This window comes from Taudactylus pleione, unplaced genomic scaffold (genome assembly GCF_031769625.1).
Source record: "Taudactylus pleione unplaced genomic scaffold, aTauple2 ptg000145l, whole genome shotgun sequence".
Classification (NCBI taxonomy): Eukaryota; Metazoa; Chordata; class Amphibia; order Anura; family Myobatrachidae; genus Taudactylus; species Taudactylus pleione.
The window spans coordinates 4160073-4183350 of NW_028284547.1; the positions used below are offsets into that span (position 1 = coordinate 4160073).

Genomic DNA, 23278 nt, shown 5'->3' on the forward strand with positions numbered 1-23278 from the left:
AGTTAGCTTCAGAGACAATAGTTTGTGAGATTCAAATCTTAGTATTATTGATTAAAATAAGCAAGCATAGAGAAAGCAATAAGCTTAAGCGTTACATCAACATTGTCATCACCAGAGACAGGAGTCTCTGGGGTTCAAATCTTGAAAAAACAAAACAAAATAAAAAACAAAAGGGGGGTCAGTCGGGCCAGCTGTGAGAGCCGGGGGCGCTGCCGGTGCTGTTGGCTGACTGCCATCTTGTTCCACCTCTCAGCCTCCTGTTGCCATATTGCCAGACATTGCAAATGCTTAACCCTATTCTTCACCAACTTAGACAAAATGACTGTTGCTTTCAAAGCCTCCAGAACAGATTGGTTAAATGTGCCAGCCATGGGGAAATGACCAGAGGTCCATCTGGTCATCTCACTTCACCCTGCAACAAACCTCACACTCTCATCTCCGTACCTGTCTTTCATAACTGCATACATACTTGTCATTCCTAATCACATTTGTTTTATTATTATTTCTAGATACCGCATTATGCTAAACTTCATTCCCCATCCTCTGTTGCATTTCTTTAAACATATATTTTTTTAAATAACTACCCTCTTAACTTTCTGGCAACTCACTCGATGCCATACACGAGAAATGTCTTTCTCTCTTTTTTATTTTCTTTCTCTGCTGCAAAAATAAAACTGCAGTTTTTTTTTCTCAAATAGCTAATCTCTATGATCTTCAAATGGGAATACTCTTCCAGCTCCTCAAATAAACTTTTACACTTGCAATGAGAAACTTAATTCTTTCTTAAGTACAAGTTTTGTTAGTGGGATACCTTTACAATTTCATGGTAAACTACCCTGGTTTCAGATTTCCGTTTCACCAAACCAATTCCTTCTCACCTTCATTCAAACAACCATTACCATCCAGGTGCGTCACACGCCATTCTCCCCATACTCTGTAGCTTATCAAGCTACAATCAACCTCTTCACCCTCAAATCACTTACTCTTACCCTCTTATCACTTACAAGAACCACCTCCAATCCCATACAAGTACTTAGATAATGTTGCCTTTTAAAAAAACAAATGAGATTAACTGTTTCTTTCACTTTAAAATTGTGACACGTTTGTCAAAATGAAAACACAAGAAACTCTACCCTCATGTTACCTGTCTTTCGTTATCAGGTCAACACCTCTCATGTACAATCTGACCTCATTAACAGATTTGTACCTCAGTTACCTGGTGCCTCCCCTGTCCTCGTTATCAGGGTTCCGCGCACCTGTTACATCTGTGACTATATGTATACCTTGTGCACCTGCTCTCGTTATCAGATTTAGCACTTTTACATCAATATTATCTTGTTCTTAAATATCTGCAGATCGATTTTACACTATCTAGCCATGTGGACTTCTCTTCTTTGTTTATAATATTACCCCACAATTCACATAACCAGATTCATGCCTCTCTAGTCCACTTCTCATACACGGATACTACAGGGGAAAATGGGAAACGCTAGGTCACCAAATGCCTCTCGCCCTAACCCCTCACTGACCCCCCAAAAAATCCTCTTTATAACCACAAAACCAACTACCAAAAAAACTCAACAATACTTCCCCTACTTTCTGGGAAAAATTACTCAAATACAAGTTCAAATTTCTGAAAACAAGTAATCAAACAACAATTCTAATGAACTGCTTCCATCGGAATCCAAGTCCTCAATTTCTAGTAAAACCAAATCAAATGACAAATCACTCTCTAACAACACTATTGAATCGAAATTCTCAAAACTCAATTTCTAAGAAAAGCAAATCAACATTACGTTTATCATAAAATATTAGGAAAAACTCATCTATAGTAATCAAATCCTTTACTAAATCTATCACAGCAACATATGCACAATTAAGACACCTCTACCATCTAATCAGGGGTCCCTATCAATGAAAGAGAAAGACAGGAGAATGAGGAAAGATAAAAGACAGTATGCACAACCTTTTTTTTTAAGAAAAAGAATTATAGATCACTCACACAAGTTGCATACACTGCTATCTACGGTTTTATAGTGTCTCTTTTTTTTTTTTTTTGACACAAGACCCTAATCTAACCTCAGCTCCAAGCGGAAGCCGTAAGCGATACTCGGGTGGACTTCTTACCAGAACCTACTGCCGTGAAGGTCAGCCAATTATCCAAACATACGTCATTCAACCAATCAGCTGGGAAGGAAGAAAAATGAAGAAGGAAAAAAAATAAAAAAACTGGTTTGCGCAAAAAAAATTTTTTCTCAGAGTGAGCAGAAAAAGAAAATAGAAGATATCAATAAAACTTCTTAAAAAAACATCAATCCAACAATAATTTCAGAAATTGATATATCAACTAACACAGATGCCAAGAAAATCACTTAACTTGCAAATTTAAAAATCATCTTTATTTTATCCTTAACATATTTCAGTGCATGGGAAAGGAAAAAACCCTCAGCAAATACCAATTACTTTCCCTATCTACTCGGCACAAAGCCCAGACAAGAAAAGGAGGGGAGAATCCCTCCTCCTAACACCATTTCTCCAAAATACCAAACTTTTTTATACAAACTACACAACGGAGAAAAACCTTATTTTAAGAAACAAATCCTACCAAAACAAAACAAATCCAAAACATTCAATACATGACAATGTTTTACTTAAAAGCAAATTAATTATACATGTATTATTGTATTATTGTCAAAGCAGACATACAACATAAAAAAACATACATTCAGCAGCAGTAACAAAATGATTATTTGCAATGCCTAGCCTAGACTCACAAGGTGACAGTCAGCCCTGTTTATACTTACAGCCCAGCGCCCCGCGACTCTCTGGACCTATGATCTCTCCTGCTCAACCCGACTGACCGACCCCTCCCCTTTTTGATCAATCTTTTATACTTTTTTCCTCTCTGCTACTAACATATTATAAAATGGCGAATATTAATTAATTAATTCAATATTCATGCGCACTAAACATTTCACTGATAATATGTTTTAATCATAACAAAACCTATAATCTCCTTTCTATGTTCTCTAAATACTGGTGACCGCTTATAGGCCAAGGCTATCCCGATTAACTCCCTTCTTGTTTATACGGATCTGGGACCTACTGTCTCCTAGTCTGTTCATACTCAACTAACCCATGATGCTGTCTTGCTAGAGAAGAAATAGTTTTCCACAGTTCTGATTTATACCTATTTCCGTAATAACACTTATACCTTTTAGATTAAACAATAATAACTGTTGCTTCAGACACACACCTGCCTACTTTAGAGAGAGGGTAGACCTCATCTCTAGGCCTGAGGCCATTCGACACATGTCGGTCCTTCGCAACTTATAACTAATATATATTCTGAATCATTTCTATGTACTCTTAATTGCAATGAAAATAATGAAAGACATAAGCATGCATATATTCGTGAATTGCTGAAGGAATATGTACGGTCACATATTCTGGCTTTAAACAGTAGTTTAGATTGATACCAAACACGGTCTGCTTATCATGTATTAAACCTTAGATATCAAATAACATATATTTCACAACATTACTGATAATAAATAAAACCTTTAATATTAACCTTAATGCTATGGAACCGTTTAGTGTAATTGTGTAATATATAAGTATAGGGATATTAAGAGAAGACGCTAGTTAGCGTTGTGCGTATACGTGTTTGTGGAGTACACCGTGGTACGTGTTATGCAGGGTTGTTCTTATTTCGGGTCTTGATACATATGGGTATGGTTTCAGAAAGGACTTTCAATAGTGTTCTATTGCATAGGAATTGCACAACGCTAAATAATAACATCGCCGTATGTACTTATTATCGTGTGAGTTTTAGCCTAAAATGGCGTTGTGCGACCAGTCGCAAAATGGTGTCTTGTTGCCATTCGCAAGATGGTGTTGTACAGATTTTGATTTTAACAGATTCTGTCTCATCCAAATATCCGTCTTTGACAGTCCACCCTTTGATAGCCAATCAAACGCTATCACAGCCTGTCTTGAATCTGCTCAGCCATGCATGAAATTATACTGTTTAATGTTATTATGGTATGACACAGTTTGGTCATTTGAACCATTAAATAATGCATCTCCAGGAGGGTAAAACAACCCTTATACACCATCTGCGGATCCATAAGGGATCATTGGCAGGATGTGGGAACTCATCTAACCTATAAAGGAAGTTTTGAAGTGGGAATTGGGACTGTATTATCTAGGATGTTTTAAAATAACATCAACAATATATTTATGCATAGCCAAACAAATCTAGATTACATTATAATAGGCTACATTCTAATTCAGGATTGTAATACAGTTTCTCCTTGACCTTGGTATCCATATCACCATTGATTACCACCATCATCTCGATTTTTCTGTTCACCCTAGTGCCTTTTCTGCACTTCAACACATTAGAAACACATCTGACACATTAAGCCAATTACTAAGATGACACTTATTATAAGGATCAGAAGTTTACCCACTGTAGCAACCATTTCCTGGACTCACTCTCCTAGGCCGGAGAACCATTTCACAGGGATCAACCATGTGAACCACTCTTCTACCTTTTCCTCAACTTCAATCAGTGAAGCATTATGGTTCTTCCGAAATTCCCATTTTAGCTGCAGAATTTCATCCATCTTCCAGTCTATCACCTCCTTGGGGTCACTAGTGTTGTTAGTAATATATGTGCAGCACTTTACACCAAACTGGGTGGCCAATGTCACACAGTACCCTCCTGTGACAGCTGTTAAATAATTTAACACTAGTCTATATTGCACAAGTTCTTTCTTATAAGCTTGTAGCTCTGTATACCTAAATGTGTCATCATACATCTCAGTGATATCATCTATTAATTTTGCAAGGTCTTGGATATATCTAAAATTTAAAGTACCCCAAGCGATTCTGGTGGGATCTAGTGCTACCAAAACTTGGAAACCAGTTGTCTCACTAATCAACTGTGTAGCTGTATGTATGTCACCAGGTATCATGTTTCTTTTGTCACGGTGTTCATAATGTGTATGAAGATATGGAGATGGTGTGTTTTTATGGATACCAAGCATTTCATCATGTGTAAGGGTCATAACTTCTGGAAGTATTCTTCCCAACTGAACTCGGAGAGAGACCCACTTATACACTTTTCTTCCACATATAAAATATACGTCATTGGGGAGAACATAAGGGATAGAAAACATCATAATTGTTAAACACACTTCCCTAGCAAGTGATCCTATTTCAGGTTCTCCCATTTGATCCATACATGTTTCTGGTTGTATAACCCTGGCACAGTACCCTTCTGGTACCCTACCAACTATTTATTTAGTATCACTAAGTGTATACCGATACCTATAGTGTCTCCCATTTAACCTAATTGTGAGTAACAGTTCAAAGTTTACAGGCTCATTATCAGCTCTTAGTGAGAAGGTCAATGGCTGATTATTCCTCGTTACCTCCCAACTCCCTGGTGTATTGGGGTTGGTGATGTTCAAACATAAAAGTGATCTATCAACTTGATACTGATGGAGTTTAAAATGAGGTGGTTTGGATGAGAGGAATTTTCCATCCAGCGCTTTCCTTTTTTGCAATTCTAAAACCTCAGAGACATTTAATGGAAATGGCACTAACCCTACATTATGCTGTCCTTGAGGCACGTGAGAGCACACCCAACAGTCGGTTTGGTTTAAAACTTTACCCACCATGTTGCATTAACAGCTGCAGAAACTGCTTATATGGATGTGTCCTTACTTTCCCTACACAATAATAGTGTCTAGTAATAAAATATTCCTCTGGCTTATTTTACCCACCACGGTCATATCCTTCCACCATCATGTAGGGAGAGGACCTCTTGTATGTATCTGTCCCATATTATGTGTATTTATCACCATCCACTGCCCGGAGCGCTACATTCTGCTACTACTGCATATGTACAGCTATCTCCCTCTAAAGGGTACCCACCCTAATATGGGTTATAATTTGGCTGACACCATTGGATGCATCTCTCATTGACTAGGGACCCACAGAATTTGCAAATACAGAACTCTTCAGGCGATAGACTTTCGCAGTCTCAGGTATTACAGATCTCTTAGCAATTACTGTACTGAAATTGGTCAGGTACCGCCCTTGTGTCTGTATCACTCCTTCTCCAGACTCCACTCCATTGATATCAACATTAGCTCCCATCTCCTTTATCTGTCCTCCATCACAGAAACCAGTAATCCCCAAACAAACCAGGATAATGGAAACTCTGGAAGAAAACACAAAAATAACCACTGCAGACCACTCCATTGTTGTAATACTGATCTACAAATTTATCTAGCTCAGATATCTCACTGCAACCTTTAACCCTCCTGAAAGAGGCTCGCAATTGATAGGTCCTCGTTATCTGCCTTGACTCTGCCCTGTATCTCCACCGGTTGGTTGACCTTCCTGCATTGAGTGGAATGGACCCAGTTATCTCTCTCGGCCACCTTCAAGGATGTAGTACTCGTCAGAAACACCTGGTATGGACCTTCCCACCGATCTATCAGGCAACCTGAACATAAGAAATTTCTGATCATAACAAATTCTCTAGGTTTGACATCATGAGTTTGTTTCAGGCATATCGGGTGACAACAATTTCAGTTTCTGCTGCTGCTGTTTCAACTGTTTACTCATTGTTATAAGATACTTTACACTGACCTCATTGTTACTTTTCAGATCCTCCTGTGGACTTACAATCAAATGAGGTTGTCCACCAAACAGTATTTCAAAGGGGGACAGATTAAGAGGAGGTCTAGGAGTTGTCCTTATGCTATGAAGGACTAACGGTAATGCTTCTGGCCATCCCAGTCCAGTCTCTGCCATGATCTTACTTAATTTATTCTTAATAGTACTGTTCACTCCCTCCACCTTTGCACTGGCCTGTGGTCGATAGGGGGTGTGAAGTTTACTATTAATACCCATCAACTTACATATACTCTGGAAGACATCACCTGTGAAATGAGTACCCCTATCACTTTCAATAATTCTAGGGATACCGTATCTGCATACAAACTCCTGTGCAATCTTTTTAGCAGTGACCACAGCAGTATTAGTGGCAGCTGGATAAGCCTCTACCCAAACAGAAAATACATCTGTACAAACTAATACATACTTGAGATTCCTGCAGGGTGGTAAGTGGATGAAATCAATTTGTATTACCTGAAAAGGTCCGTCTGTCTGTGGGATGGTTCAGTTGGTATTGCTTTTTCCAACATTCTTCCTTAAGCATGTCAAACAGGACATTGCCCTCTTTTCAGCTTGGGAAGAGAAGCCCGGTGCACACCAATATGCCCTGACCAACTTGCACATACCTTGCTTTCCCAGGTGAGTCAGACTGTGCACTGAATCAGGGCCCCTGGCCCAGTAGTTTGTATGGCCTCGTCAGGCACCTACTGAGTTTCACTTGAGGTTTAACAGACAGTAACCTCCACCAGGCTTAACAGACAGTAGCCTATATACACATGCACACCTCAATCACATACCCCTTTTCTGCACAGAAAAACACAAACTTTTTTCCCCAAAATATAGCAGTATGATTCAGAGATTTGAACAGGTAATCACGCTATGTACACAATGACCCTTTGAACATGTGGCAGCAATACAGAAAACATGCAGACACTATTGTGCAACTTACCCCCTAATACAATACTTTAACAACGAAGGAAAACACACTTTTCCTTCCTCGTCCCTGGTTCTAATCAGCGCTCCTTCTACTCACACAATAACGGGTAGCGATCTCTCAGCAACCAAGTGGTAGCAAGTTTTCGAAGGCAAAGCGTTCTTTCCTGCTTATGACGCCTTATCCACCCTTTTGATGAGAGATAGATAACTGTGTGTCTATTGTGTAAGTGGTAGTGTGATGACACTTGATGAGCCCCCAACTATGAATATCTAAATAACCTCAATACCTTAAATGTCACTATTTAGCGTTATGAATAGTCGCAAATAAAATAAACACTTTCAGACCTTGAGTGTGAATCCAAAGCACAGAAAAGTTATTATTCACAGATAAAAAGGTATTACGCACTTTGATCAAAACAATGAGTGCAAGGGTTACATTCATTATGGTACAGTCGATACATATACGCAAGTGCTCTGAATCCAGATCCCGGCATCAAAGATGAAGCCTCCGTCACACGAAAGAAGATGACTTACTAACCAGGGTCAGAGTGCTTGATTATATACCCTTTACAGAGATAGGCAATACAATAGACATGTGCTGGCATAATCCCATTGGTTCTTCATCGTAGATCTTCTGTTATAATACAGTTCATAGGTCTGTTTGTACTTGAGTAGTTCATCCTCCCAACAGTCCTTTGTGTACGTTTTCCCGTCTGGAAACAAGTCTAAACTGGCTATTTACATTACAACATTTCAATGCCTAGCTCTCCATATTCCATATTTTGCAGATGCATGTTGTGATCTCCTTGCCGATGGGACCGGAGATCTGCAAACAAACAGTGGTTTAGATTGATACCAAACACGGTCTGCTTATCATGTATTAAACCTTAGATATCAAATAACATATATTTCACAACATTACTGATAATAAATAAAACCTTTAATATTAACCTTAATGCTACGGAACCTTTTAGTGTAATTGTGTAATATATAAGTATAGGGATATTAAGAGAATAAGCTAGTTAGCGTTGTGCATATACATGTTTGTGGAGAACATCGTGGTACGTGTTATGCAGGGTTGTTCTTATTTTGGGTCTTGATACATGTGGGTATGGTTTCAGTAAGGACTTTCAATAGTGTTCTATTGTGTAGGAATCGCACGATGCTAAATAGTAACATCGCCGTATGTACTTATTATCGTGTGAGTTTTAGCTAAAATGGCGTTGTGTGACCAGTTGCAAAATGGCGTCTTGTTGCCATTCGCAAGATGGCATTGTGCAGATTTTAACAGATTCTGTCTCAGCCAATTATTCGGCATCGACAATTAGGAAATGCTTTATTACTATATATTATCTGGTTGTACCTCTGTTGTACGATGATGACATTGTTATATTCCTATGCAAACAGGCAGCCTCCGTACCATGTGATCTCCTATATGAATAGTGAATACTATCTCAAGACACTGGGCTCTATTCATGTAGATCTGCGATATTGAATTGTTTCTTATCACTGTATAATGCATCATTTTAATGCGATATATAGCTTGCCTAAGTAGCAATTCTTATATACTTAACTGTCCAGAGGCAGTGGTTAGGAGCGGGAAGGCGCAGAGGGGGCATTGGAACAACAGCGGGCATTGAAACTGGGCAATACGGCATATGCTGGGTCACCTTTGCAGCAGGGAGGGGCATGGGGGCAGCAGCAGCATGCAGTCACTGGGAGGTGACCCATCATATCCATATGCTCTGGGCTGCTGATTGACTGTTGCCAGTGAAGGGGGCAGGGAGAATGTGGGGAGACAACAATCTACAATCTAAACCTTCCCACAGCCTGGCCAGGTCCTGGCAGCTTGCAAGGCCAGGAAATCTGCATGCACCTACGCAGGCTCTGACCTTGCCCCTCCTGGAAAACATGGGGGCAATTTGCCCCCATTTCCAGGAATGCTGCCAGGGACCAACCAGCTCCTCCTCCCAAACACCACAGTCTGTCAATCAGGCTGCAGCTGGGAGAATCTTCGAGCAGACTCGCAGTCAGAGGGCTGCACATGCACAGTCCTCAGACCATCGGAGATGTGCGCTAACCATCGGGTTAGTGTACATCTCTGAATAAGGCCCATAGTCCCTAAATATTTTAAGGTCTTAAGTGGCCCCCAGGTATTCACTTTAAGTTTTTCTATACAAAAGAGTGTGTGTATATGTATACATGTGAGGAGCTGTGTCCTGGCTATACTATGCAGCTGCAGGGGAGATAGCTGTACATATGCAGTAGTAGCAGAATGTAGCGCTCCGGGCAGTGGATGGTGATAAATACACATAATATGGGACAGATACATACAAGAGGTCCTCTCCCTACATGATGGTGGAAGGATATGACCGTGGTGGGTAAAATAAGCCAGAGGAATATTTTATTACTAGACACTATTATTGTGTAGGGAAAGTAAGGACACATCCATATAAGCAGTTTCTGCAGCTGTTAATGCAAAGTTATACAGGAAAATGGGGGAAGAAAGAAATCCATTGATCTCTATACTGCACCACCTGTGCTGTCCACAAGGGCGGCAGTTATACACTCGTGTGTCAGTGAGGATAAGGATTAGGAACAATGACATAAAATGGCCAAACTGTTTGGGGCAGGGGAATTCTGTTAGTCTGAGTTGTTCCTCTGGAGGACAGGAGATAAGTAAAGACAGCAGCCAGCAGAGAACACTATGTATCTATCTATCCTGCTACTGAGCAATCCCTGATTGGGCAGAAAGACCCTGTGTTACAATTTAGCATCAGCTATAAATAGACATAAATAATCCATTTGCTGAATGTTACTAATGATAAATTATTATTTGAGGTATTTATTATTGTTTGTCAGATTGTTACCATTACATGATGACCTAAGTGTCTCTCCTTGTTCTATCTTCTAAAATGTTAAAGAATGTACAAAATGATCTAATATTAATTAAATAATTCAGTTCTGCAATCAAAAACCGAATCACATTTCCCAAGATAAGTTTTATTCAACAAGTATTATGGGGACATCTTCTAGTTACATAAATGGTTTTTACAGATATTACTTGAACACTGTCCTTCAGGCCACATGCAGGACAGATCTGTCTCAGTTACTATGTACTATGGCATGGTTAGTATTGTGTTTACTTTTATGTAATACTAGTTTAATGTATTAATCTTTATAGATCTTTATAGTTAGTCTGGTACACAATGTATTCTTATTGGTACTTATTTAATAACATGGTGTGAAAAGCAAGGATGTGATGTAACCTGTAGCAACCATATATCAGCTATTGTTATATTGATTGGTTGTTATGGGATACAGGTGACCAGTGTCTTAGGTGCACCATTTTACAATATACTGTAATACATAATATTCATAAAAGATGGAGGTAAGTAGGCAATAGAAAGTTATGAGGGAAAGAATAAGGGGGCATAAGAGAGACCAGAGAGGAGACCTGTAGGGTGATACAGGACAGTGTGCAGGGTTCCTGTAGTAATATCCAGTACTCATAGTTCTGTCCATCATAGAAAGAATCCCAGTACTGAGGAGCTGCTGGGACTCTCTACTGGATAGAAATCTCTTTCTTCTACTAGTCCCAGCACCTGCATGAGCAGAGCAGCTATATATTACACAGCTCAGTAATGGCAGCACCATCACCATTGTCTGTTCTTATCCTGCAGCTCTAGTTCCTAACAGAGAGACCGTCCCAGGGGAAAAGTGCTCCCAAGTCTTTTTTTCAGACTTCTCCTGTCTGTATCAAGACTGATTTATATAAAACACTTGTCACATTCAGAAAATAATTATTGCCTTCCTGGAATGCATATTGTGGTGATGCATGTTAACTTAGTTATGAAACACATGATACATTCAGGCCCTTATAGTGACTCCTCATGTGATTAATAAGTGTTTTCTTTGTAGTAAATTTCTTGCTGCATTCAGAGCATGTAAATGGTTTCTCTCCTGTGTGACTCCTCTGATGTGTAACAAGAGCTGATTTACAAGAAAAGCTTTTGCTACATTCAGAACATGTAAATGGTTTCTCTCCTGTGTGAATCCTCTGATGTTTAACAAGTGCTGATTTACATGAAAAGCTTTTGCTACATTCAGAGCACAGATGCGGTTTCTCTCCTATGAGACCCATCATGTATTAAATGAGAAACAAATTAGCTGTAGAATTTTCTCCTATCCAGAAAATGAGAATAGTTTGTCTAAATCCTGCAGAGGTGTAAGAAGAAATGACGTCTGTAGTTGGCTTGATCAAAGGACAATGTCCCTTTCCACAACTTCTTATATTATTCTTAGTGGGAATCCTGATCAATTGTCCTGTAAGAAAGTTGGAAAAGCATAAAGGTTACTGGCATAATTCTACTTTTATGGTACAGATGTTATATTGTATAAGGGACATGATGTTTACAGATTGGCCCAGCTAGTTTGTTGCTCCATACACCATGTAGTGCACTATGCATCTCGCGCCACACACTATACCTTGAGTTGCACCACACAGGATGTTTCGTAATGTTCTTATCAGGGTTGTCTTAACAGCAGTGTGGGCCCTGGGCAAATCAATGCACTGGGGCCCCTACCCACCCAGTCATGGGAAAAAAATTTAAATGGTCAATAAAATTAAACCCTCCTGCATGCCCAGAAGACCTCCCACACATGTAGAGAAACTCTGTCTGACTGGTCTGAAGCCAGCAGATGAACTGAAACTGGGACTGAGGTGAGTACTCACAGCTGTAGGGGGTGGGTTTGTTGGAAGCTACAAGCTTTGGGCCCTCGGGCAACTGCTCACCAAGCCCAATGGAAGAGATGGTCCTGGTTCTGGTAGCATAGTACTGGAAAATAGACATAAAGTATAATACAACTTCTTGTCCACCAGGTGTCACTTTTCCTAAACTACACAATGCATGTGTTAGATTTCCAATGCATTATCGGCGCCCGATGACTGACTGACAGAAGCTGTGATTCGGTATACTATACAGTAGTACAGCGCTTTCCTCATGGATTCAGAGCTGTAGAAGAATGTCTAATGAAGTTTTAAATCATTACATTAAGTGTGTGAGTCCTATACTTTTTTATAAAAATATTTGAAATGCACGCACAGCTCACTTGCATCAATGTCGTCGCTGTCCCAGACTTAGACACTATAGTTATTTTATGACTTTAGAAACTAGTAGTGAGGTCTGTTTAAAAGTGGGGTCTCTGTATTACAAACTGCTTGTGCGTTTTAAGATGCACACTTGCAGAACTGTCGGCACGTTGGCACTGTTGAGGCTGCCAGTTCCGGTGGGGTTGTACATGGGATCTTTGGCGCATGCCCAGTAGAGCCGCTCCATATGCTATGTAGAGCCCTGCTAGTCACGCTATGGCTCATAGTACTCCGCATACCCAGTTGGGTGGGAGTCACCCACACTGCATCCCAGACTTAGACACTATAGTGATTTCATGACTTTAGAAACTAATAGTGGTGTCTGTTTGAAAGTGGGGTCTCTGTATTACAAACTGACTGTCAATGTCGGCACTGTTGGCGCTGTCCCAGACTTAGACACTAAAGTGATTTCCTGACTTTAGAAAATAGTAGGGGGCTCTGTTTGAAAGTGGGGTCTCTGTATTACAAACTGACTGTGCATTTTAAGAGACACTGGCGGCACTGTCAGCACATCGGTGCTGTGGAGGCTGCCAGCTCCGGTGGGGTTGCACATGGGATCTTTGGCACATACCCATTGGAGCATTTCCATATGCCATGTAGAGCCCTGCTAGTCGTGCTATGCTGTGGCGTATGGAGGCTCATAGTACTGCGCATGCCCAGTGGGTTGGGAGTCATACACACTGTATCCTAGACTTAGAGCCGGACGCTATTTGCGCTCGCTCGTTTAGAAAAAGGGGCTGGCTATTTAAATTGAGCGCTCGCTCTTTGCGGTCTGTTGACGCCTCTATGTCTGAGCGAGCGAACGAAACATGCGCTCGCTATTTTGTAAAGACGCCCCCTGGCCGCTCACATCATACGTCATCTCCGCTATTATTAGATTAATCGAGTACATCGAAAGGCGTCTGAACTGCTCGCAGTGCTTGTGGTTGGATTTTCCTACCGCAATCATGCGAACAGTTCAGGCTAAGAAACAACCAAGTGACGTAGTCAATGATGCTGCTTTGTTAATTATGCACACCCTTAAAACGTCCGTTTTGACCGTTTGGCACGCCTGCGTTCGGATCTCCACTCCACGTTTTCAAGCACCTTCCCCTGTTACCACCCACAAACGCCTCATTCTGTCACTCAAATTAGCAGGCACTCGCTATTTTGCGAGTGCTCGATTTCTAACCGCACTGACTGGTTGGCGCATGTGGATTACGACCCATACGCATGCGCAGATGTGCGAACATCGCTCGGAGCAAACAAGAGGCCGCTTACGAGCGGCTCTGAATCAGGCTCTTAGACACTTTAGTGATTTCATGAACTTAGAAACTAATATTGGGGTCTGTTTGAAAGTGGGGTCTCTGTATTACAAACTGACTGTCAATATCGGCACTGTTGGCGATGTCCCAGGCTTAGACACTATAGTGAGTTCCTGACTTTAGAAACTAATAGCAGGGCCTGTTTGAAAGTGGGGTCTCTATATTACAAATGTTTGAAGTTGGCGCTGTCCCAGACTTAGTGGTAAATTTACTAAGGTTCGATTTTGCATTTTGAGTGATTTGGCATTCAATTTGCATTTGATTTGTATTCGATTTTGCATTTGGGTATTTACTAAAGGCCAAATCAAATTTAAAATCGAATTTAAATCAACCTCAAATTGAACATCGGAAAAACATCAGTACTTTTACATAGACCAACACACAAATCCTTTATTTACTATAATTCGATTTGAAATTGAACACAAGATTGAACTTCAAATTGAACTTCAAATTCCCAAATGAATAGACCTGCTTCATGCTTTCGATTTGAGCATGAGCAGTTCGAAATTACACAGATACATGCAGACATCAGTGAGATGTATGCATGTATCTTACTGTAAAAAGCAAGGAAAGAGTTAAATGTTGAAAAAAAATTATGTGAGGTACCTCCCTAAAACAGAAACAGCCTGGACTTTTCATAGCCAGTCCCGGTTGTCTAAGTACAGGGAAAAAATTGTGTAGGGTTACACTGTACTTAGTACAACCAGCACTGGGCTCTGGGAACCAGTCCTGGTTCTGGAATTAAAGGTGAGAAAATTGCATAGGGATCCCCTGTAAGCTCCAGAACCAGCACTGGACCCTTTCTAGTGGGGGACTGATACCACAGCCAGGGGAGCCCTATCACTGGGCCCCCCAGCCGCAGCATCAGCCCTGACCGCTAATCGGCCCAGGCCAGGGATCCCTGGAAATTTGGGGAACCCCCAACAAAAGGGGTCCCCCTCTCCAGAGCACCCCTAGCCTAGGTTGATACCCCAGGGCTATCCCTACCACCCCTTTCTTTAGAGGTGAACTACAGGTACCAGTGGGCCCTTAATGCCCTGCATGCTGGTACTTGTGGTTCTCCAAGTACCAGCATGTGGGGAGGCTTGCTGGAACCTGCAGTTCTACTGTAAAGACAATGGGCCTGATTCAGAGCCAGACGTTTCTTGAGAGCGCTCGCTCTGAATCAGGGTGTCCACTTTTTTTTAAAGTCGGCCTCCTGGCCGCTCGCTAAGCTGTGGGTGACCATCCACAGCTTTTGCGAGTGGCCAGGTGATGGTCGCGACCATCGGGGGTTGCGACGAGACCCTTGTGGTAGGGTCTCGTCCATCGCAAGCCCCAGAGAGCTTCCTGCTCTAACAGAGCAGGAAGCTCTCCAGTGACATCACTGGTGATGTCAGTGGTGCCTCCCACAAACGGCAGGTGTTCCTTCAGGAATGCCTCCATTTGTGTAGCCACCCCCCTCCCTGCCTACAAAATGGGATGAGCTGACGATCAACATAGACAGTGCCCCATTTGTAGCGAGCCCCGGAGTGAGAGAATTTCTGTCTCGCTCCGGGGCTTGCGCATGCGCGCGGCACACCATCGACCCGCTTGCGAGCACTATGAGCTCGCGAGCGGGTCTGAATCAGGCCAATGTTTTTATTATTCTATTTTTACACTATATTTACACAATCAACCCTCCACTCACTGCCCAGGGGTGACGGGGATAGCCCCAGGATATCAATCTAGGCTGTGCCCTGGAGTGGGGGACCCCTTTATTGGGGAGTCCCCAACTCCCTGACCTGACTAGTGGTCAGGGCTGATGCTGCAACTGGGGGGCACGGTTATAGGGCTGCTATAGCATCAGTCCCCCACTAGAAAGGGTCCAGTGCTGGTTCTAGAGCTTATAGGGATCCCTATGCAATTTTTTCCCCTGTAATTCCAGAACCAAGACTGGTTCCCAGAGCCCAGTGCTGGTTGTACTAAGTACAGTGGAACCCTAAGCAATTTTTTTCCTGTACTTAGACAACTATGACTGGGACTGAAAAGTCCGGGGTTGGTTCAGTTTTGGGGGGTACCCCACATCATTTTTTTTCAACATTTAACTCTTTATTTGCTTGTTACAGTCAGATACATGCATACATCTCACTGTATGCATGTATCTGTGTGAAAACGAACTGCTCATGCTGAAAGTGAAAGCATGAAGCAGTTCTATTCAGTCAGGGAAGATGCAGTTTGTTTTGAAGTGGGATTTGCCATTCGATTTGTACATTAACATGTCAAATCGAACAGCAAATCACTGTAAAAAACCGAACCAAATCGAATTCGATTTGAGAAATGCTTCTCAAATCGAATGTTACTAAATGAGATATTTGAAGAGGGATTTGAACTTTCAATTTGAGATGGTTTGAGATGAGCTAAATCAAACTTCAAAATGAAAGTCAAATCAAAGCTTAGTAAATTTACCCCCTTTCCTGACTTTAGAAACAGTAGTGGGCTCTGTTTGAAAGTGGGTCTCACTCTTTTGGCACTGTTGGCACGTTGGTGCTGTGATGGCAGCCAGCTCCCATGGGATCTTTGGCACATGCCCAGCAGAGCCGCTCCATATGCCATGGAGCGCCCTGCTTGTTGCGCTATGCTGTGGCGTATGGAGGCTCATAGTACTACGCATGCCCAGTGGGTCGGGAGTCACACACACTGCATCCCAGACTTAGACACTATAGTGATTTCATGAACTTAGAAACTAATAGTGGTGTCTGTTTGAAAGTGGGGTCTCTCTATTACAAACTAACTGTGCGTTTTAGGATACACATTGGCGTCACTGTCGGCGCTGTCCTAGACTTAGACACTATAGTGACTTCCTGACTTTAGAAATGAATAGTGGTGTCTGTTTGAAAGTGGAGTCTTTGTATTACATACTAACTGTCAATGTCGGCACAGTCGGCGCTGTCCCAGACTTAGACACTTTAGTGATTTCCTGACTTTAGAAACTAGTAGTGGGCTCTGTTTGAAAAGGGGGTCTCTGTATTACAAACTGACTGTACATTTTAAAATATACACTTGCGGCACTGTCGGCATGTCAGCGCTGTAGTGGCTGCCAACTCTGGGGCTTGCACATGGGATCTCTGGCGCATGCCCAGTGGAGGCACTCCACACACCATGTAGCGCCCTGGTAGTCACACTATGCTATGGCGTATGGAGGCTCATCGTAATGCGCATGCCCAGTGGAGTCTGTTGGGAGTCACACACAGTGCATCAGGTCCCTTCTCCCATAGCAAGCAAGAGCCTTTCATTACCATAATAAAGGACGCTTCGTTAGACATTTAATCAGTCAGCTGGTTTGCACTTGTGTCCTGAAAAGGCGAGGAATGGTAACCATTGTCAAGGACACCATCCCTCGTCTGCTAGGACAACTAATGTGCCGCTATGAATGTGTCGAACACTATGGAACTGCAGAATATGCAATGGTATGTTATAGCAATTTGTAGTATTGTCTTAATAGTGGTGCATAAAACCATCACTGAACTAGAAGTCAACCCAGAATGACGTGTCTCTATATTACAAACTGACTGTGTTTTAAGGTGCACACTTGTGGAAATGTCCCAGACTTAGACACTGTATAGAATTCATGTTAGAAATAGTGGGGTCTGAATCACAGCCTCCATAGCGCTGATGTGCCGAAAGTGTGCGTCTTAAAATGCACAGTCAGTTTGTAATACAGAGACCCCACTTTCAAACAGATCTCACTATTCACTATTGTGTCTAAGTCTGGGATGCAGTGTGTGTGCCACTCCCAACCAACTGGGCATGCTCAGTACTATGAGCCTCCATAAGCCACAGTACAGTACGACTAGAAGGGTGCTACATGGCGTATGCAGCGCTGCACACCACTTTCTTGTGCACACAGTGCATCAGCAGTACAGTGGCATAAAGTAGCATAGAAATACCAGGTGGTGGGAAGTTGTGGATAATGTATTGAGTTCAGTAAGAGTTGGATAAGAATATTGAACTTCAATTGTTTGGTCTATATGCAATGCTGGGAGTGCGTCTATTTGGTCAACACAGATATCTGTATAAATGACAGAACTCACACACCACCAAGTGATTTCTTTTTAATCCTGTAGTGAAGATTTAAAAAAAAAAAAAATTGTTCTCTTCCAGGTCTCAAACCCGGTACAAACACTGTTGCAAGGCACTCACCTAACCTCTAGCCCACACACCAGCCATTTCAAGAGGTATAGCTGTTGTGGATGTGATGTAATGTCTACGAATTATAGCAGGCAATGTGTGCAATGTCAATAGCTCATCCTTGTACACTCCACCCACCCACTGCTGTTTTTAATAATAAAAAGATGTGTCTTCCTTTCAAAATATTATACTATTACATATGTACACAGTACCCCTCCATTAGAGAATAATTCATCCCATTGCATTGAAAGCTATGCATGTCTCATTAATCTACAGTATCGGTTATACCGTCTTAAGAACACGGCAATTACACTACAGTACAGTTATGTACAGTATGTGTACAGATTTGTGTCCCGTTCTAAGACCTTATGTGATTGTCTGTGCGAACATGCAATATGCAAATAAACTGCGTGAATGATATCCATCCAAGTTAACAGTATGGTATTCAGTAGTACAAATTACATCAGTGGAACACTCTCCACCCAGCGGTTAAGTGGTGTATTACATGCCGTAGCATATCTTTCATTGTAGAATACCATGGTACACCAAAGTACAGCCATCACGTAATGTTCCATGTCATGACACAAAGGCCTGAATGGCACGCTATGAGCAACAAACCAGCTGGGACCATTTGTATGTAAGATACTATGATGGAGCTGTCACCTAGATACCCCTTTATATATTACTAACCTACTGCACAGAGTCATATGTAAGACACTATCATTGCAGGTTTATCATTCTCTGGAATCCCTGATGAGAGTCCACTTTAGAGTAATGCTGGGAACAATTGATCGGCCAATATATCATATGCCCATCGGCCAGTGTGTACCAGCGATATGTCTGTGAACGACGTAGTCCGCAGAAATATTGTGTGGGCTGTGCAGTGCAGCCAGGGGTGAATTAGGCCACCGGGACAGCAGGAAAGTTCCTGCTTGGCTGGATCCATCCCCCCTCTGTCGGGCTGGCTTTCCCAGCCTGACAGGCCAGTTTATCCAGCCTGACAGGCCGGCCTGCCCTGCTTACTGGCCCAGTTTGATTCATGTGGTTGCAGCACTTCCAGGATTTGTGTTTCACTATGGAGTGCAAACCGGAAGTTGTCATCGGCTACCGGCTAGCAGGCACTTCCAGGTGCCGTTAGCCAGGAGCAGGATCACACATCATAGGTGGCACGCTGCTGCTCCACTGTTTTAATAATAGCCACTGCCAGTGTGCGGGGGAGGGCAGAGTGTTAAACACTAATCACCCCCGCCCTCCCTCCTGGCCCCTAGACAGTCCCTTTATAGGGATAGGCAAATATTGTGTTTATGATAACCTACCTCTCCCCTTCTCCAAGGACACTCTGCATGCCCTAGCCCACCGGCCCCAGGGACATACACTGTCTGCTCTACCCCCCCAGCCCTGGGGACATATTACACAAAATCGACACTCCACAACCACACCTCCTGGCTCCCTAGACACAGTGCCCCCCTCCCCAGGGATATACACTATACATTCAGCCTACCAGCCCCAGGGACATACATTTCCCACTGTATAACCCTGCCCCACCCTGGCCCTCAACCCCAGGGACATACACTACTCGCACTATGCCTCCTAAAGTCCACAGATTCATATCCTCCCCAACTTACCTACTGACCCTCTAGACACAGTGGACCTCGATCAGAGTCGGTCATTGCGGCCGCACGGTCGTAAGGTAAAAGGGGCTGGATATGCAAATGAAGCGCTCGCAAGTTGCGTTGTTAAGATGGGATCGTTAGCTGGACATGCGAGGGGAGGATGCGGCCGTAAGACTAAAAATACGCCCCCTTCTTGTTCTCATTACACATCATCTCCGGGCATATAAGGATTAATCGAGACCATCGGGAGCCATCGGAGCTGCTCGTAGAGCTTAAGGTTGACCATACCCTCTCTTAAGCACTACGATCTAGTCAGTGTAAAAACCTCCCATGTCACATGTGCCATGACACTACTTAGTTAATTATGCACTCCCATAAAACTCTGTTTGCATAGTCAGGCATGCCTGCATTCGGATCTCCACTACCCCGTTCACAAGCACCTTCCCCTGTTACCACCCACAAACACCTCATCCTGTCACTCAAACTAACGACCTGGCTGTGTTCAAGGAGAGAGCAATTTCTGATCGTAATAGCTAGTTTGTGCACGTGCATTGCGAATTTTATGCATGCGCAGTTTAGCGAACATCGGTGGCGTACGACCGAGCTGCCGCAACAACCGACTCTGAATGAGGTCCAGTGTCCCCACAACCCAGGAATATACTGTACACTATACACCTTACCACCACCATGACCCCCATCCATGGCCCCAAGGACTTCCCCCAGCCCACCCCCAGCCTTGGGAATATACACAACCTGTCCTAGCCCCCAACTTCGGCCCTAAGGTAAATAAACACTACCCACCTGGGGCCGATGAGACATAAATCACCCCCCTTGCTGCCCAGCTCCCAGTTGCACCCACAAGGCAGTTGGGTTCAGCCAGTTCTTCCTGCAGCACCTGTGTTGGTACTGTTGCCAGTCTGGGCACCTCAGTGATCACAATACACTATAGCTCCCAGCAGTTCTTGTGCTGGGAGCTAAAAAGTTGAATACACATCGCTTTTGGGGGCAGAGCCTAGCATGTCAGCCAGTACTGTAGAAAGGTCAGTTTTCTGTTAGGGACTGGAGAAAATATAATTTTTTTTTCCCTGTGGGGGCCAGTGTCTTATTTTTGTCAGTGCGGTCATTCTGTGTGTTTGTTTTTATGTGTAAGGGCTAATGCCTGTTTTTTTTTTTTTTTACCTGTGGGGGAATTGTTTTTTTATTTTTTCCTGTCGGGGCAGTTGTATTTTTTGTTTTCTTGTCAGAGACCATCGAGTTTTATTTTCTTCCGATTATGGCCAATCAATGTATTTTATTTTCTTCCTATTAAGCCCACTGGGTTTAATTTTTTTCCTATTAAGGCCAATGTGTTTTATTTTTTTCTTCTACTATGTTTTTCATCTGCACTTGCATCTAAGTTGCACCGCGCATGCATTCCCATTTCCCGATGGTGTTCATCAGAGCCGTAACTAGACTTTTTGGTGCCCTGTGCTAGATAGAGCATCGGCACCCCCCCTCCCATTTTTAAATATGGATATAAGATAGCGCACCTGAAAAAGGGGCATGTCCTAATGGGGAAGGGCCAGGAAAGGGATAGGGGCAACCAGGAGATGCTGTGGATAAATAAGAGGAAGCTACAAGTGAGAATGATAATAAACAGTAAAAGTGACAGGCCCAAACAGTGCCCCTGTCCAGCGCCCCCAGTGGCACTGGTTGCACTACCCTAGTTACGGCCCTGGTGTTCATACAGCATTGCAGTACAGATTGAGATGCACACACACCAAGAAGTGTATTAGGAATATTGTTTTAGGTTGGCTAAACAGATGCAGATGTATCATACTATGGCTGTGTTGCTGAAAGTGGTTACATTTAGAGACACTGAGTTGCTTACATTGGAGGCCATACACAGAAGGATGATCTGCACCTAGCATAGGGCTGGTGAAAGTTTCAATGGTGGTATCTAAAGACACACACAGCATGATTGCAGCATCTGTAGACACTGATAGTGGACATTTCAGTCCTTGCACATTTGGATGCATGACTGTACATCAGGGAAGGGCACTGTAGAGGCATTAGCATAAACTAGCAGACACAACTGCAGCAAATGACATAAGTAAGGCAGCAACTGTGTCCAACTCAGGATCAGGCCCCATGAAGAGGGATCCCGCCCCTTGACATACCTTGCCCTCTCAACACACTCCGCCTTCATTAGGGCTGCTCCCATAAATTTCCCAGGCTGGTTTTCGATCCCAATCTGCCCCTGAGCACAGCTGATGGCAGATATACTGTATCTACAGACATATCTGTACGGGCGGTCAGCCAACCGCCTTTACACCTCCAAAAGCAGCCGAGGTTATGTTGCGGCACAGGACCCCCAGCCAGCGGGACCTGTGGCTAGCTGGCTTGATTGATGGTGCCTTCGGTGATAACCATAGATGGTACAATAACAATCTAAGGTGAACCATCGATGGTTTGCACCATTCCATGGCCACCACTGCCTGGCAAGCCGCGGGCTAATAAAAAAAGGGGGGGGGTGTGTGGGCAGGGTTTTAAGTGTATTTAAGTGTATAACATACTTTATGTACAAAACATAAAAACATAGACTTTTTTAGATAATCAAGGTCAAAAATCACATAATGTGATCTTGAAATGTAGAAGGTGATATTTAAATATAAAACAATTTTTATGAAAACTATGGTTCCTTAGCTTCAAAACAAAATCAACATGAAAGTTCTACCAGAATTAGAAGCAAAGTTATGATTTGTTTCAGTTGACCTTGCAAGCATAAATTTTACATATTTTGTCATGTTTGTAACCCTGTAGCATGAACACTGTGTATCACTGAGGGTTAACATTTTACATATGAAAGTTACTTTATGCCGTCTATCATCCTACCAAATTTCACAAAAATCACAGAACGGTTGGGTAGAAAAGTAACTTTTATTGTGATGATTTGGCATGGAATGACCCCTATGTTTGTCTTAAGAGCAGTAGCATTAGCATGAGAGCAATTTTCTTCAAGGTCTGACCATTCACCAGCTCCTGTCAATTTTCAAACACTGGGCCTAATTCAGACCTGCTCGCGAGCGCAGGACGCTCGCAAGCGGGTCGATGGTGCCCTAATGCGCATGCGCACGACAGAGGAAGCTCCGTCGTGCGCATGCGCGAGACCCGGCGAGCAACGGGGTAGCCGTCGCTCGGGGTCTCGCACCAAAGGGGGCGTGCTGTCGATGGTGAGTGACAGCACGCCCCCTTTGGTGGGCGTGCCGGGGCGTGGCTGCCAGACGGAGGCGTTCCCATGGGAACGCCTACCGTCTGGGTCCGGCCCCACTGACATCACTAGTGATGTCAGTGGGAGTGATTTTGGCTCTGATAGAGCCAAAATCACTCCAGGGCTTGCGGCAGCGAGACCCTACCGCAGGGTCCCGTCGCAAGCCCGATGGTCGCGA

The 23278-nt window shown here is 43.0% G+C and overlaps 1 protein-coding gene and 1 pseudogene across 2 annotated transcripts in view; one reads left to right on the top strand and one right to left on the bottom strand.

The window, feature by feature from the left end:
* Window positions 1–23278, top strand: part of LOC148522636 (uncharacterized) — a 764886-nt pseudogene that overhangs the window by 248382 nt on the left and 493226 nt on the right. The window lies entirely within an intron of this gene.
* The window catches only part of LOC148522637 (uncharacterized), a 233626-nt gene that overhangs the window by 145186 nt on the left and 65162 nt on the right, over window positions 1–23278 (bottom strand). The window contains exon 3 of the mRNA XM_088473994.1: window positions 11517–11958. Coding sequence (XP_088330120.1) covers window positions 11517–11779 — 263 coding nt within the window. The 5' untranslated portion in view covers window positions 11780–11958. The remainder of the gene's footprint in view (window positions 1–11516; window positions 11959–23278) is intronic.